Source organism: Pleurodeles waltl, chromosome 5 (assembly GCF_031143425.1).
Source record: "Pleurodeles waltl isolate 20211129_DDA chromosome 5, aPleWal1.hap1.20221129, whole genome shotgun sequence".
NCBI lineage: Eukaryota > Metazoa > Chordata > Amphibia > Caudata > Salamandridae > Pleurodeles > Pleurodeles waltl.
Window position 1 is genome coordinate 1,697,396,714 of NC_090444.1, and position 16,316 is coordinate 1,697,413,029.

Consider the following 16,316-nt stretch of genomic DNA (forward strand, 5'->3'; position numbering starts at 1 on the left):
GAGAATGTGCTCCCTGGTAGTGCGATGTAAAAAAAAAAAAAGAGCACACATTTTAATGTGCAATGCTTTAAATGAGAATAGTGGGAATACCTACACTATAAAGATGTGGCATAGAGAACATATCATGTTGAAGGGATACAGGGTTCACAGTAAACCTTGATCTCAGTCTTTAAAGGCATTCCAAGTGGTCCTCTTTTCAGGCAGTGATGGGACTATGATGTTTGAGCTCGATAGAAGTTTGGAATGGATGTTGTTCAGAGTGTTGTTCTCTTTTAAAAATGCTGTTCCCTCGTAGTATTTTAAAGCACCTAAATGGTATTGTGAGATTACAGTTTGTTTCAGACATGACAGCACATTGATGGTGTTGGGCCTTGCTGCTGGTTGCCTTGTGGATCTGGGTTGGAATGTTGAACATTCTCTAGCTTTGATCAGGAGTAATGTATAATGTTTGACCTAAAAACTCCTCATTCATGCCCCCTCCGGTAGCCAGGGGATTTGTGTAATACAGTGCTTTAGTTCAGAACAAGCAAAATCCTTTGGAAGCCAAAGAACATGTGCTGCCCCATGCATAGAAAGACCCTACAGACTGGTTGTGATTCCTAATAACCTGTCTTTTCGTGACTCTCAATGGGCCTGGGTACTGCCCTTTGCTTCCTCCTGAGTACTTGTGGGTTCCTAATCCATCTCTGAACATGATGAAAAACCTCAGGCTTGACTGCTCTGGCTCTATTTTTAAGTGGGTGGGATGCAGTGGCATAGGACATTAGACCATCTTGTTGCTTGTCTATGTGGCGTACATTAGGCATGTACCAATCAACTTACTTCTATATTGACTATATCTTGGTACTCTGCCCTGTTGCAGATCCTGCGTATCAATGAGCTGGAAGCTGCCATACATCTGCTGCTACATGAAAAGGCTAAAGTTTTACGAGAACGTAGGCAAGAAGATCTGCATAATGAATCAGACTCTCTACAACGGTTAGGTGGGTTTTCTTTATAATATATAACCTGATGATTGATTTCTTTCGGGATTTATTTTACTAATGTATCTTTTGAATTTCATTGCAGCTGAATACAAATTTCAAGTAAACCTAGCCCATGATAAGTCTTTCATGGGAGACACAATGAAATCATCCCTTCAGTTGATGATATCTGACCACAGAGTGATGGATGATGGCTTTAGGGTTGACAATTTATGTGATTAAATGGACATAATAGTAACAGATGACTTTTAAATGAGATAAAGAAACATGCCAAAATACAGCCATAATATCTAAAATGCTGACATTTGTTCCGTCAAGCTCCTGGTAGGCCTGACTGCTTTTCCCGAAACATCATGCTGGCTCGCTGGTGTTTTTATCATTACGCAAGCAGGGCTGCAATGTACCTTACCTCTGCCCCTCTAAAGTCCAGAGATGCTGGAAAGCACACTTCTTTCTCAGTCATTGTGTGCTTAACTCTACATATTTTGATTGTAAGCTTCTATTTTACTTGCTTGTGCTCTCTGTGTATATATATAAAAAGTGTTTTGCTTTGTGGCCTACGATCGACAAAGAGCCCCCTACACATGTAGTGGTCCACATGCTGTTCACAATGGGCGCCACCTGATTACTTGGCTGTACAAAGTGATTGGAGACAATGCTGGTGTATCCCTTGCATCACTAAAGCAAAGATGGCAGGGTGACATAGTGCGACCACTACATGGTGCAGAGTTGGTCCAGGCGCTTGACTAATCTCAAGTTATGTCCTGCAACGCTCAATTCAAATGCATTAAATACACGGTCTTAAACCTGCTTACGTGACCCCGGAAAACTCAACCGAGTATTTCCCCACTACACATCTTACATGTCCCAGATGCCATTCTAACACCACAGATCTCTGAAATATGTTGAGAATGCGGTACGCTTGCTGTTAACAGTTCATGATGTCCTGGCATCAGTCACCAAACTCACAAACAGTTAAATTCATGAGAGGCGACAGCTGTATAAATCTATAAAAGGGAGCCAGAACACACAGTTTGGGCCCGCTTTGCTAACTTAGCACTGCTACTTGTCAAGCAAGTCATTACCCTACACTGGAAGGCGCCCCAGCTGACACCCTCGATTAAGTGGCAAAATGCCTTTCTCCAGTGGGGTGATGCAGAGAGCACAAATCTACATTACGAGGAGGCCCGCCGCCTCCGTAAACGGCCCAAAGCTGATGCCTGGGACACCATGAATACACAATTTCGGGCAATAAACGCGAGCACCCAACAGCCCTGCAATATCCCGAGCAACCCTGATGGGGCTCCCGCCCCGTGAAGATAACACAGCACGCATGCGATGCAGCCCCACAGCCGTTGAGTAAATTGACCATCACCCCCCTTGTGCATGTCCCCTGATACTGCCATTTCTGCCACCTTCCAGAGGTTGTGCCCCCTATTATGGTACACCCTCAGATTCCCTCCTCGATGTTGCCACTCCTCCCCAGACATGATTACCTAAGACTCGCAATACCCTATTACCTTACGCCCAACCCTAAGTTCCTGTTTTAGAGGTGCCTGTACTTACATAACCATTGAAATGGTGGAACAACACCCCCCATTAACCACTGAGCTCAGACTGCACAGTTAGCTTGGATTTGTTTCTCCTCAAGTGGACATTCTCCCATAGCTTTACCTCCACCTCGTTCCCATTCTGTACTCAGTAGCGAAATCCCTACCAGATTGATATGTATTTATTGTTTAATGATAACCCAGTTATCCAGTATTGGATCTTTCATAGATTCACATGCTTGAATCCTTCCCCTTTGACGAAGTTGTAGTCCAATGGTATTCTAGAAAGCAGTATGCAACAACCACACAGGTACAATGAAAGTATACCTTGAATTTGCTAGTCTATTTATACCCTTTTTAAAAAAGGACCAAAACTAAATCATGACCAGTCAGGCGATGGCACCCTCTAGAACACTCCCAAGAGAGGCTCTCTCCCTAAGATTTTCACCGAAGGTCAAGAGTGAAGGGAGTCTCCCTGAGCTCTGCTCGGTTTTTACTCCATTACTTAAAAAAAGGTATTGGATTTCATCTATTTCCATTGTATCTGGTACAAAAGGCCTCTTTCTTCCCTGCAAGACCTGTAGGGAAAATGAGTTCATGTGGATGATCCACATCAAAACTGTATTTATTGCCTTTACATTATTCATAAGGCGAAAGAATGCAAAATGCGTCATACTTTTCCACCTAAGACATTAAGAGACTGGGAAGGCAGATTGTTACTGTGGCTACAGAAAACTGAAGCCCAAAAGACATCTTTAGATGAAGATAGTGACTCTTCACCTAAGTCACATAGGAGGGCTAGATCTCTGGAGGGCACTTCTGAGGAGAGCAGAAAATCCCTCAAAACTTACCTCTAATCGAGGGAATCTAAGAAAAAACAAAAACACTTCTCTACAGAAGCAACTTAATCTGCTTCTGCTACTCCATGTACACCACAAAAAGAAAAGACTAAGGTTACCTCAGTCATGTCGATGACAGGAGCAAAATCTCCTTTCAAAACCCCGTTGATGGCGAAATCACCATTGACGGCAGCATTGTCGACGACGACCGCCACCACCATATAGTCGGTGAGACCATCTACAGCTCTGGTGACGACGATGACCTCTTCAGTTCAGGTTCCCATATCGTCGATGATGGCCACGGAGACTAGGGGCGATTCAGTTTCCCTACCAGTCGCAACAACTGTTTCCCTTATTACACAGTCGACATCATCGTTGGCTTAGGCCTTGTCGACTGCACCGTCGACGACAACACCACCACCGTCGACAATTCCAATGTTGACTTAACATCCACCGTTGACGATACCATTGATGAAGACAATGTTAAAAACTAAGACATTTACTAAACCTAGTCTGTCATATACTTCTAACATTTCACCCCTTATGCCAAGTCACCTTCTGGACATGGATGAGTCAGATGAGGAAGGCCCTTTCGGACCGGCACCTAACCCTTCAGAACTCCATGTCAAATAACAGGAAGAGGAGGAAGAGTTTTAGGAGGATGATCAAAGTCAAGACTTTGAGGGCTGCAATCGTCAACCCACCACTCACAAGCACATAGAGAATTTTCAGTACTATTCATAACCTCATCGCACTCAGGAGGATATCATTATGCCTCATTCTCTGATAGAAGATCTGCAAGACATGTTGTCAGATTATAGATGGCATTTTCCACCACAGACACGGGTACCACCATCAACCCCTCCACGAACAGCTCCTATTCCACCACCAACTATCCCGCCTCCCACTACGCCTAGAATGATACCACCGCCGCATGCTGCCTCCCCTCCTAGGGAGGAGCCTTCCACCTTGGAAGATGACAACAGGGAAGCAGGAGAACTACCGGATCAGTCAGACGAATGGGATGACTACATCATCCCTACTCCAGCTCCACATCAACACCCTCCTGCTGATTCCCTTCCAGAGGATATTGGGGGGGTTTGACGGGTTTGACAGTATTATGGAAAGGGCAGCAGAAAGATTTCACCTACCCATTACAGTGAAGCACTCTGACTGCTTCGTATATGATTTTCAGGACAAAACTCAGAAATCGGTCAGGTCAATACCCATCATTCATCAATATAGATCACGACAGACAGATATGGTCTGACATCAAGTCTATGTCCGATCTGATTCAAGAGGACCAAAGACAGGTGACAAAAAAGATCTTACAGGAAGGTGATCGTGCCTCTGAGTTTATTGATACTGCCATGTATATCTCCTCCACAGTGTTCAAGCACCTTGCAGGCGCTGCCGTTCTGAGGCGTCAAAGTTGGTTCAAAGGCACTTAATTTCAACCTGAAGTGCAAACAAAATTTTTGGATATGGCTTATGATGGTGATATGCTTTTTGGAAAGCACATAGATGAGGCTCTTCTTGCCATTAAAATGGACACCGCTAAATTCCTAGGTGCCTTACAATATAAAAGATTGCCCTTTAGAGGTGCAAGAGGGCACGTTTTCCCACCTATAGAAGCTCTTATCACAGCTCCCAGCAGTTTCAGCCTTACCAACCTCAATATAGACCAGCACAAGTGTATCTTCAACCAACTACAGCTGGTTTCTCTAAGCAGGGAACTCTCTGGAGATCCTCACATCAGGCCACAGAAACAGGACTCAAATAATGACCCAACCCAAGTACCAGCTGCTCAACCTCTGTCACCAAGTAGGGGCAAACCTCTCCAAATAACTCCACGAATGGAAAACTATCACCTCGGACCAATGAGTGTTGGACATAGTAACTTATGGGCATACCTTGGAATTCACGGAGAAACCACCAAAGAATCCCACAAAGAGGACGCATCCCCCCCATCTTCACTTATTGAAAAAACGAAACCAAGTTGGTGCCTTCCAAAGGAGTAATCGAGAAAGTTCCAATGGGTCAAGAGAGGAAAAAGGATTTTACTCCTGTTTTTTCCTTGTGCGAAAGAAAACAGGGGAATGGAGACCTATCCTGGACCTCCAGCATCTAAACAAATACCTCCGCAAGCAAACTTTCCGAATGATCACTCTGACATATTAAATCTTCTAAATAGCGGAGACTATATGACTCTAGATTTGGAAGAATCATACTCTCATATCCCCATTCATCCCAAGCATCGCAGGTATCTTTGATTCACAGTAGCTGGTACTCACTATCTGTTTCGAGTCCTACCTTTCGGACTCAAGTCAGCCCCACGCATTTTCACCAAGTGCTCAGCTCCAGTTACAGCCGCTCTCCTAAAACAAGGTCATTAGGTGTTCCCATACGTAGATGACTTACTGCTAAAAGCTTGGACTCCACAAAGAACGCTCAAAGCAACAAAAGACTGCCTCATACTTTTTCAGAAGTTAGGTCTCGCAGTCAGTGAAAAAAAATCCTCCAAGACCCCCGCTCAGAGGATGATGTTCCTCTGAGCTGTTCTTGACATGCAGCAGAACAAAGCTTTCCTTATGCAGGAACGGCAGAAGAAACTGACATCTTTGGCCGTAACAATATCAAGAAGAAAGTGCATTTCAGTGAGATTGTTCAAATCGCTCCTAAGTATATCATCTTCCACAACCAACCTAGTTCCTCTTACACGTCTCAAAATGAGACGGTTGCAAGAGGAATTACAGGCTCAGTGGAACAAATCACAAGGATTGTTCGAAGATCGGATTTATGTCACACCAAAGATGATAAAGGTACTGAACTGGTGGTCTCACTAATCTCATCTTTCTCAAGGTCTCACGTATCTGCCATTAGTCACAGTTTTATAATCACAATGGATGCATCAATGGAAGGATGGGGAGGTCCCCTCCAAGATCTACAAATCCAAGGGAAATGGTCAAACCACCAGAAGCTAATGCACATCAACAGCTTGGAACTCAAGGCCATCTTCCTCACATTGCAAGCTTTCCTCCCAAGGATAGAAGGCTCTCAAGTGCTGATACGGACAGACCACATGACCAGCATTTTTTATATCAACAAACTAGGAGGCGCCGAAGTCTCTAACACTCTCACAAGAAGCCCAGGATTTATGGAACTGGCTAACATGCCACAACATCCCCTTGAAGGTCAAAAACGTCTCATGAGTGCACACCACGTTAGCAGAGCCAAGAGCGATTGTCACGAATGGGAGCTAAATCAAATTCAACTAGACAAAATATTCCTAACATGGGGAAGGCCAACACTGGATCTTTTTGCAACGAACAGGAATACCAAATGGCAATTTTATGCAAGTTGATAGACCCTTCCAGGGTCTTGGGGAATGCCTTTTGATGCAATGGTCCGGGATCTATGCATACGCTCACCCACGCCCCCCCTCCCACACCCCACACCCCCACCCCACTAATTCCCAAAGTCATCGCCAAAATGAAGGTGGAAACTTGCCACCTAATACTAATCGCTTCCAAATGGTCCAGGCAGTTCTGGTACACAGAACTTCTCCTTATATCGTAATACGTCTCCCACCAACTTGAATGCTTCTATCAATGCACCAGAGGCAAATCTTGCAGCCAGATCCAAGATCACTGATCTTGAATGCATGGCTCCTGAATTCTATGAGTTCAGGCATCTGAAGATAACTCCAGAATGTAGATACATAGGGCCAGATGTAGCAAAGGGTTTTCCCATTCTGTGTCAATGGGAAAATGTGTTCGTACATATGGCCCATACTCTCTAAAGTGAGAGCGGACAGCACAATCAAAACCTACAGATTGAAATGGAAGCGGTTCTGTTATTGTTGTCACCAAAATAACTTGCACCCGTATGAGATGTCTCCGGAACAAATATTACCCTATCTGCTAATGCTAACAAAGTCTGGGCTTGTGCATTCCTCAGCAAAAGTACATTTGGCAGCAACTCAGAACAAATCCAAAATTAATTTCTAAATCTCCCTCTCAATTTCATCTCCATCAACCAATTATTCTCTGTACATATTTTCCCAATCCAGCAACACCAGCAGAAAGATCTCTCTGCACGTTGGATGTTGAGAGATGCCTTAAGTTCTATCTCCAACACACTAAAACTATTTGCAAGTCTGATCAATTATTACTGTCCTATGGAACTGGGGGCGAAAAGGCACTGTAGTAACAAAGGCAACAGTAGCAAGACAGCTATCAGCAACCATCCAGTGTTGTCATTCCACAGCTGGAAAACCTCTAGCAAGACGACTTAGAGCACATTCAACAATGTCAATATCTACTCCTGCTGCTTTGTTTGCTGGAGTTCCCCTAGAGCAAATATGCTGTGCTGCTTCCTGGAAGAGCACCCACTCAGTCACGAAGCATTACTGCCTCCAGTCCACACCTAGAAGTGATGCAGCTATGGTTCAAGCAGTCATACGTCATCTGTCTCAGTAAGGTGAGCCTCTATTGTAATGCACGTTATGTATATTATTATCCAATCTAATATCTATGAGTACATTGCCCTGTTTGTGTAAGTACATGATATAATTATGATATATTGTATGAATGTGTTTATATTTTATATTTATATATATATATATATATATATTTATATATATGTCTGTGTGTTTGTGTATGCATACATTCTCTAATGCCTACCATCCGCTAAGATTTTAATAATCTACATTGTTAATACTGCTTGTTAATCTGATTCAAGCTTGTGAATTTATGAAAGATCCAATACTGGATAAGAAAATGTGTTACTTACCTGTAACTGCAGTTATCCAGTATTGGTATCTTTCATAGATTCACATGCAATTCACCCTCCTCCCCTTAGAGGCTCCCTTTATGGACTCAGGATGTATAACTCACTCTAGTGCTGAAAATATGAGGGAGAGAGCCTCTCTTGGAAGTGTTCTAGAAGGTGCTGTCGCCTGATTGGTCATGATTCAGGTTTGTTCCTTTTTTAAAAAGGACATAGATAAACTAGCAAATTCAAGGCCTACTTTCATTGTAGCCTGTGCGGTTGTTGCATACTGCTTTCTATGATACCGTGGGAGTCCCTCTTGGACGAGGAAGGATTCAAGCATGTGAATCTATGATAGATAGCAAAACTGGATAACTGCAATTACAGGTAAGTAACTACTTTTCATATCTGTTATGTTAACATGATCCTGCCAAACCATGCTGTACAGGTAAAAACCTTAATAAAAGTTTATGGGGAAAAAGTGTTTTGCTCTGTCTTTTTCTCAGAAACATGTTATGTGAGTTGCCAGTAGGTCAGATGCCTAATGGAGCCTCCTACATTTCAGCTCCAATTTTCTGATCTTTTCTCACCTCACAATTCTATTTACAGATAGCTGTTCATTTCTTTGTTGTTCAGTATACTGAGATTGTCCCAGGTGAGCTAATTAATGTACTCTGACAATCCTACTCACTCTAGTAATATGTCCTTCAGACAGCATCACACTTGACTCAAAAAACCTTCTTGGGAACCATTTGTCTTCCCTGGACCACTATGGAGCTGTGTAGAATGTAATTCCCCACTGCAGTTTTGAAGGTGAGATGAGGCTGAGATGTCCTTCAAAGCCATTCGTACTGCATCTTGTTGTGATACAGAGCACTTTCAATTCTGGAACATGTGTACAATTGGCATGTCACATTGACATGTGACAATCCTACAATGGAGATCGAAAAAGCATATCATTTCAGTATTTGTGGTTTATATAGAGTAACAGGCTGTTGATTTTCATACCTGCAAATTGAATGCTACTTAGCAATCCAAAGTGTTCTTTAAAGAAAAAGATTTTGACTTATATGCACATCATTACCACCCCCCAACTGGGCATCAGATAATAGCAGTTACAACTGTGGTACTGAATGCTGGAGGGACATTTGAGGCGCCTGAACAATAGATGTTCATCACAACAAAGTCATTTAAAAGCATTATTGAAGTGTTCTTTTTTCACAGTTACATGTATCAAAACTATGCACTTATTAAGACTGCAAACCTTTTATCTGCTATCTAAATTCCATATTTCAGTTGGCTGCTATGCTACATTTGTTCATTGACAGGGTGGGTCACTGAAATGCCTGTCATCCCTGAACAGTATGGCATCCATGCTGACAAACCATTCACTCCAAACACGCCACACTCATAAGGTATTCAGGTGCAGTACAGTGAAGTTTTGAGGTTGAGGCTCTCTGCTTTACAGCCTTCTTCCTTGTCAGATCTCACCTATGTCACATTGGTGGTTTGGTATTTTTATAGGAATATCTGCTACATCTGATGCCCCTGCAGACGATAATGAGAAGGCAAGACATCAGCTGGCAGAGTGCATGTCACGGAGGTGAGTCTGTGCAAAGTAGCATACATACGTAAAATTAAAGTGGCTGCTTCAGGTCTTTAGAAGTGGAATGCGTTTGTATATTTGGTTTAAAGGTCCTTGCCCTGAATTTACTTGTAGGGTCTATTAATGTCTTGTTATCCAACCCGAGATGAAAGTGAAGAATAGAATAATTAAACACCATTTTGTAGCAGGTGGTGTCGTATATAAAATACTTTTTTGCTCTTGTCTGATTTACTTCCAGCTCACACTTGTTGAACCAGATGAGCAGTCCAAAAATGTGTTAAAATACTCTTTTTGTTTTAATAACTTTATTTTCAGTTTTTTTCCTAAACATTACAGCAACTGAGTGTCAAAAACCGGCAATCAAGCTAAACAGATGTGAGTCTGATATGTATCATTATAATCCAGCAGTCCTAATTGAGTATTTCACCCCATCCCGCCCCCCACCCCCAATCCCTGCACATAATCAGTCAAAATTTACCACCTAGCAGTATAACATGTTTTCACCCTTTCAAGAAGTGAACTCCCTGTCCCTCCCTTTTACCAGTCACATCCCATTGCCTGTCTGAAGATTCCAGTTCCATCTGTGTCTAGGAAAATGTCACACAATTCCTTCCATTCACTGTGCCCTCCGTTACTTTGTCATCTCGTCAGTGTAGTCTTGTGTGTTTCCTTAGCCACATTCCAGCACATCAGCTCGCCAGCAATCATAACCTGGTGCCCTCTGTCCCATCCATGTTATGGCAGCAGACTTCTGGCGAGAACCAGGGTCAGGTGCAAGAACTTCTGTGCCATATTCCTCCCTTTAGTGCGGTGAACTTTGCCCAAGAGGCAACTCTGAGATGTCTGTGTAAATGGTAGCCCTACCATCCTCTGTATCTCCACTACCACCTGGTACAGAAATTCTGTACCCCCTGCAGTGCCAAACTAAGTGTAAAAAAATCTGCTGCCACGTCTGGGGCAAGCATCCGATCGAAGGGGAATACTTGATGCATGCCCTTCGGTGTCGGATATGTCCTATTGAGAAAGTTACAATGCACCAATTTAAATCGGGTGTTGCAGGAGACTGTGTATGAGATTTTTAACTCATGCCCATTCTACTTCTGTAAGTGGGTTGGCCAAATCCACGTCCCAGGCTATGCGGGCCCTCGGAGGGGGCCGTCAGCATCTGAACACATTACTTTGTAGAGCAGCGAGATCAGATGTCTACCCGCGCCACAACTTAAGAGTAAGAGAAGCCCCTGGGGCTGCCGGGTAAGTAGGCCAAGCTTGCCTCACTGGCGCCATCAGTCCCGAGTGTTGCAGGAATTGGCTTGAAAACTCTCATTGATTTGTAATTTTAACAATTAATATAGTGCTCAGTAGACTTTTATTTTTTGTTTCACAACTTCTACCATTTGTCCACAGCCTTGAGTAATGGATGCCTTTGAAGATATTGTTGCTAACTTTTATCTACTAAAATGCAATTTATCAGGACTGCAGTCTAGTTTCTCCTCGCTTTCCTCCACCATATTCTTCCCCAACCTATTCCTGTTTTATGACTCTCTCCAATCTAACTGGTTGAATTCTCCCAGTTTCCCATTTGGTTACCCATCGCTGTAACTAATTATAGTCTTGTTCACCAAATAGTGAAAGCACTCTCTCTTTTGTATGAGTTTCATCTGCACTTTCTGCTGTCTACCATCCCTGCTTCAAAGGACTGATCTTCCCAGTGCACTGAAAGTAACTCTGTGGCACATCGCCCCACCAATTATGGCTCCATCCCGTTCTTCCCTTCCCTTTCTTTTCTAAAATAGTTGAAAGATTGTCTTTAATAAGCTTACCCTATTCTACCACAGACCACATGTACAATTGGGCATTTGCAGACTGCACTCCACAACTATTATCCACTTTGCGAACTCCACCCATCTTATGTCATCCTCTTGACTGTTTTTGTCAATGTTTTTGTGCAACATATTTAAAACAACCATGTCAAGAGCAGGGCTGGCAGGTCCATCACTGTTCTTTCTTTTGTGCTGCTTGGCTAATGGATCATTCTGTGTCATTCTGCAAAATCTGCTTGCACCTTTCTGCAGTGAGTCTTTCCGAGGGCTTCTCCTTTTTAATTTCCATGTTGTCTCTCTACACAGATTTGCTGAGACTTTGTTCTGGTTCTATGTTGCTTTGCCAGTGGAACCCAAAGCTTCTGTTCGAATCTAAGATTTTGTAATTAGAAAACAATCCCCAGCTGCCTTCAAGTGCTCAAATTCCAGATGAATGTAATTAGTAGAACATAACCAATCAGCCACTTGGCTATCTTGTTAAATAATGTTATATTCTTGATTGAGATTGTAATATCCTATTTCCTTCAAGGTTGAGGAAGATTTGTTTTGAATACAGGTTTTCACAATTATCTTTGGCCATCCTTAAGGTGAAAGCATGTTTAACACACCGTGCTAGAGCCATTGTAGTTAGACGTAATTTCTTCTGGTTTTGTTAATTGAATACTGATTTAAGTTACAAGTTACAAGTTTCTGAAAGCACCACCAAGAAAGACATTAGATGACACTATCAGGCTTAATGCTAGCTGCTGTAAATCCCAAACTGTGATAACATGATTTTATAGCCCTTTTGCTTCTATTGTAACAAAAAACAAATAATTGGCAGGAAGCACAGAGTGCAAAATCCTGTGAAGTCTAGACTGTACAAACTTGCCTTAAAACTAAGGGATTTCTCTGGGTAGAATTGTGCTTTTCAAGATGATAGTCCTTTCGAGGTTACTATACGTCCTACAGAACCACCCCTTGCATATCCCAAAGGCATGGTTTGACACTATGCTAGCCATCGGACGCAAGTTTATATGGGCTGGCGGAGCTCCCAGGGTGGCCTTTGGGAATTGCCCTCAAGCAGCATACAATGGCGGGATAGCAGTGGCAGACCTACACTTGTATTACTTGGTGACCTGACTTCTCACCATTAATGATTGGCTGCATGGGCGGGCGGAAGGGAGGGGTGACCCCGCCTATAGGAGAGAACTAGCCCTGCTTGTTCTGGATAAAGTGAGGAGTATTCTATTCAGTGCTTCTCTCCACTCCCTTATTCCAGAAGTGGCCCAGGTGGTGTTTGGAGCATGGAGGGCCACACTCCACTGGATGGAGTGGAACTGTGAACTCACGCTGGAGACTCCACTGTGGGAGGGCAGATGGTTGGCCCAGGTGTCAGCCCTAAAGGGGTTCAGAATCTAGGATTCTATAGGAATATCGGAAATAGAAGATATTTGGGGAAGAGGCCATATGAGATTCCTTCATGATCTTAAAACAGAATTCCACATGCCGATCTCCCAATTCTTCTGCTGCTTACAACTTTGCCATGCCCTCCACTTTTTGTGAGGAGATAGAAGATATTCCTGATTAAAGCCCCCTAGAGAGTAGGTTACTCATGGGCCACCTGGGCAAGGGAGGGGTGTCCCGGATCTATAGGTCATTGGTGGTGCATTTGCCTCTGTCGTTGGACCCCTGGGGGTGGGGGGGTGGGGGGAATGGGAGGGATAAGTTGGGGCTTTGGATAAAGGGGATTGGAGGGATGCATGTATCTCTCCCCTCCCCACCCCGCTCCCGGAGTCCTTGCGATATCCACTAGACTTTGCCTTGTACAGTTTAAATACCCACACTAAGCATATATGACCCCCCTTTGCTTGTGGGAGGCCTTGCATTTGTGACTCCCCAGCCTGTTACTGGTGCCGGGATCCCATGGGGGTCTTCTTTCATATGATATGGAAATACCCGGTGATGCATTCCTAATGGACTGCCATTTTAGATGTTCTCTCGGCCTAGGAACAATAATAGCCAAGAGAGACATAGCCGGCAGTGGACCTCTCCTACATCACCTTTGGTGAAGGCATGGACAAGAGGTGGGGGCTGGTTTGGCAGGCTGGAAGAAACAATGTTTGAAGCGAGGGGTTCCCCCCCCCCAAAAAAATATATACTAAAGGTTGGAAGAAATGGTGGGACTATCCTGGACTAGAAGGCTAGAAGGGGGCCCGGGTGGTACCCTGTATGGTTGTGGGGGACAGTGCAACAGATTGGAATTGGGAATATATCACTGAAGTGGATCATTTTATACCCAGATCACCAGTGAACAGAGCAGAAATTAATGAATTTATGAATAATTTAATTATGCTTTATTATGTAAGTATATTAAGTGCTTGGATAGCTATTTGTGTCTTGTGTAGCTTGTTAGCTAACATCAAGAATCTCCGATAAGTAATGTATAGGGTCGTTTTCATGCATTGCTTTGTGTGATAGAAATGTGTTTTATATGAAGGATAAAAAAAATTCTAAAAAAAAAAAACCTTTTTAATTTAATTACCACGTGTCCTGTGCAGTGTTAGAAAGCAATTGCTTTTACTTTTCTGCTACACCCAAAACTTTTTCATCTCTCATTCCTTCACATGCGTTCTCCTTCTTTCTACATAACCCTCTAACTTTATGGTTCATTTCTGAGACGCTTTTTAAATATTTAGGAGTGTGCCACGCTTCTCCTACCTAGGGAAGATTCTCAGGGCAGATCACTGCTAGATACTGTTGGAAGACACAAGATCAGCTCTGAATCATTCCCAGTTGAATATTTGGGTAAGCTGCAAGCAGTAACCTTGACCTGCTGCCTGTACCTTGTGTGGGCTGAGTGTGGGTATCTTCCCTGCATGCTTCACTGATTGCTGTAGGAAAGTGAGAGGACTTCCGCCTCTCTAAAGTCACCAGACCACAGGTGTTTACAGTTGCCTGCAGAACCCAAGCTGCTTTATTATCAGTGCCTTCATGGGGAAACCATTGATTTCTTGATTATCATTTGGCTTAAGTTAAGTTTGGTTCTGAAAATTCAGTAATTTGTAGTGCCAGAGAAAGTCTCTGCAAGCACTGTGTAAGGTACAAGGAGTAAATCTGTAATTTCAAAGTGCCAAGAATCTTGAAAAATCAACAATGTAGAGAATGAGAGTAAAATTACTTAGCCTACCACACAATGCTAAGTAGTAATGTATTGGACTAACCATTATCAATACCATTGGCTCAGTGTGCTATTTATCTGTGTAGCTGAAAGCTCCAGATGCTAAGTCTTTATTAGGGAAGGCATTATCCCATGTTAACCCTTTGTCGCTTTAGTGTTATTGTTCTAATGACCCCTTGATTTTAGATACTTTGGAGCAAGTACCCCATATTGCACATGAATAAAGTCTGAAGGGAAGTACAAGGCTCACAGTGTTTACTTTTCATTGTTTCCTAGTCAGAAACACAGACCATAAGCAATCTTATTCCCTCCCTGTGTTTATTTTTTGAAGGAAAAAAAATCAGAAATTTGATATTATTTTCAGTGTCTCTCGATTGGTCAGCCTTCTTGACTGCATTGTGAGTTTTAGTAAAAAATAAAGTTTTCCTAAGGAATCCTACATAGCAGCAGATGTGGACATCTATTAGTAGTATTATGTAAATGTTTTAACAATAATGATTTATTTTAACTGATAAGTTTGATAAGTCACAAAAAGATGTCTGTATATTTGTCAGTAAAATAAATTTGAGGATATACAACTGCAACTTAATTTATTCACCAAACCCAAGAAATACCCACATAAATATCTGTAAAATGAGAGTTAAAAACAATGATTAATACACACGTAAATGTAGAAAAATGATTACCATAAAACAGAGTGCCTTTAGTATAAGTTAACCCATATTATTTTGGGGGGTAGGGAGGGGTGGAAGTCTGTTTTAGTGTAGTTCCTTGTGCACTTGAATCTTGTTTGTGATGAAGATGTTAAAAATTTGTAGATGAGAACTTAATCACAGTTTAATCCATATGTTTCTAATGGTTGTATATAACACCCAGAGATGCGCGAAAGCAAGCCCGAGAGATGCTGGGGAAGAACGATCATCATGATGGGATGTCCAGTGATGATGAGCTGCCACCACAAAAGCTGGTCGCTTTCCAAGAGAATAAAGGTCTGTACATCATGTCTAGTATCTTAAAAAACAAGTTTTCTTCATTTATGTGAGCTAATGCAGTATGGCAAAGTTCCTATGTCTATGGATTTTCATCTTTGTGATTGTCTACCCTGTATGGCCATCAGTGTAAAATTATAAATTAAATATTTGTTTTATTGTGATATGCCTGTATTTGTGTTTCGCTGTGTGATCTGAATGTGTTCTTTGAGCTGGGCTGCCTCTAAAGTTAGTATTGCAAGGCCTCCGTAGATCTGATTGTGTATGACATTTGTGAAATGCCACCAGGAAAAGTGTAGATTTACCTTTTGTGATTCTCAAATTTACTGTAGTTTTCTTAGCGCATTTTATTTATTTGCACATTATGGTAATGCATTGATTTAGAATCATTGACATTTAAGGGAATCAGGACAATGGAAATTATCTTAACTGCTCACTGCTGGGGGGGTTAATTGTGTTTATGAAAAATAAGGGTTTTCAGACTCCAGGGGTGTGGAATTTATTAAAATATCTACTTGTCCAGGGGACAGGTTGCTTCTCAAATCTACTTGTCCTGTAAAAAGATCTACTTGTCCCTTTGGTGCCATGTAGTGTGG

General features: G+C 42.4%; 1 protein-coding gene across 3 annotated transcripts in view; it reads left to right on the top strand.

Annotated features, from left to right (window-relative positions):
- GCFC2 (GC-rich sequence DNA-binding factor 2) overlaps positions 1-16,316 on the top strand; it is a 236,024-nt gene that overhangs the window by 135,372 nt on the left and 84,336 nt on the right. For all 3 annotated transcript variants that reach the window (XM_069236040.1, XM_069236043.1, XM_069236041.1), the window contains exons 8-10: positions 863-983; positions 9,670-9,748; positions 15,608-15,720. In XM_069236040.1, the coding sequence (XP_069092141.1) occupies positions 863-983; positions 9,670-9,748; positions 15,608-15,720 (313 nt within the window). The remainder of the gene's footprint in view (positions 1-862; positions 984-9,669; positions 9,749-15,607; positions 15,721-16,316) is intronic.